This window comes from Podarcis melisellensis (genome assembly GCF_964234715.1).
Source record: "Podarcis melisellensis genome assembly, chromosome: 13".
Classification (NCBI taxonomy): Eukaryota; Metazoa; Chordata; class Lepidosauria; order Squamata; family Lacertidae; genus Podarcis; species Podarcis melisellensis.
Window position 1 is genome coordinate 25,194,846 of NC_138545.1, and position 1,819 is coordinate 25,196,664.

General features: G+C 39.1%; 1 protein-coding gene across 1 annotated transcript; it reads left to right on the plus strand.

Moving 5' to 3' along the window:
- Window positions 1–251: 251 nt before the first annotated feature.
- On the plus strand, window positions 252–1,205 carry LOC309356064 (olfactory receptor 14A16-like; the record flags this gene model as incomplete). Its single annotated transcript, XM_081887244.1, has 1 exon — window positions 252–1,205. The coding sequence occupies one exon, from the start codon at window positions 252–254 to the stop codon at window positions 1,203–1,205; it is 954 nt and encodes a 317-aa protein (XP_081743370.1).
- Between the last annotated feature and the right edge of the window lie 614 nt (window positions 1,206–1,819).

Consider the following 1,819-nt stretch of genomic DNA (forward strand, 5'->3'; position numbering starts at 1 on the left):
GTCATAGTCATTATAGGTGCATCTCAACCCTCAAATACACATTTGATCCACATCTGCTGAGCTGTATATAGGAGGCTCATGAGAGTTAAACCTCCTGGGTATAATTAGAAGTGAGACGTCGTTAAAGCTCATTGCTATACATGCCACCCTTAACCACATTCAGTACAAAGAGAAAGATTTCCTGATACAACTGGAAGAGAAAGAAGTAGTGTGGTAGCTTCCTTTTCCTAGGCACCAAGGTCTGAGACACAATGATGAACCAGTCAAGAGTAAGTGGATTCCTTCTACATGGATTCCCTGATATTTGGGAGGTGCAGGTATTTCACATCAACCTTTTTTGTCTAATATATATGGTGGCCCTCACAGAAAATATTATGATCATCACAGTCATCTTCTACAGTCATCAGCTGCATACACCCATGTACTTCTTTCTGGCCAACCTGTCATTGCAAGACATTGGCTCCATATCGGTTACAGTTCCCAAGTCCATTGCAAATTCCTTGATGAAGACACAAACCATCTCTTACTCTGGATGTGTCTGTCAAGTATTCTTCCTTGTTTTCTTCATGTTGTCTCATTATCTCCTCCTTGTTGTTATGGCATATGATCGCTATGTTGCCATCTGCAATCCACTGCATTATGAGACTGTCATGAACATGAAAGCTTGCATTCAGATGGCAACCAGTGCATGGATTGGTGGACTTTTCTATGCAACAATGTACACCGGAACAACATTCAGAGTTGAGTTCTGTTCTAATGTCATCAATCAGTTTTTCTGTGAAATCCCACAGCTACTGAAGATCTCTTGCTCTAACTCGGATATCACTGTGATTTGGGTTCTGACTTTTGGAGCTTGTTTAGCCTTCATCTCCTTTGCTCTTATTGCTTTTTCTTACGTTCAGATCTTCAGAGCAGTCCTGAAAATCCCATCCAGTCACGGGAAGCAAAAAGTCTTCTCAACTTGTTTGCCTCATCTTATTGTTATCTCCCTGTTCTTGGTAAGTGGTAACTTTGCCTATTTCAGACCAACCTCCAGCTCCCCATCGGCATTTGACCTCTTGGTTTCTTCATTCTATTGCATGGTGCCACCACTAACGAACCCACTCATTTATAGCATAAGAAACAAGGAACTCAAAATGGCATTCTGGAAGTTTCTGACCAATATTTCCCACCAATTCTTAGACAAAAACCATTCTCCAATTTAGGTAACTGTTTCAATTGCCTAGATGGCTTGCATAAGTTTTGTCTAGTCCCATGTTGTTGTTGTTTTTACTCAGAAGTGGATATCATTGCATTGAATGGGAATTAGTATCAGAAAAGTGTATCTTGGATTGTAGGGTTACATTGCATGTTTACTTCATCTATATAGATCTTTAGTCCAGGGGTGAATATCTGTGTCTTCCCACAACATCCATTCTCTCTATGTCCTAGCCATACATGCTGGAGCTGATAGTAATTGGGGTGTTGAAGATTCTTGGAGGTTGTTGTAAAACCTATGTAACACTGATGATTGTACTGAATTCCCTAGTAAGAACATGTGAAAACCTTCTACCTTAATATCCACAAAAGCTTCTGTTTATTAATATTTGAATTAATTTTTACTTCTTGGAGATATAAGCTTAAAAAAACATAGTTTTATTCAACTGACCTTACCTATATACCTATTTCTTGAGGGTACCATAGATTTTTACTTATTTTTAATCAATCATTTGTGTCTAAATGCTATAAACCTGCATATATGACAGGTAAGGTGTCAGATGGCTTTGATGCCACCACAACTTCCCCTTTGTTATGATTCCACTGCACGTGGCATTAAGTC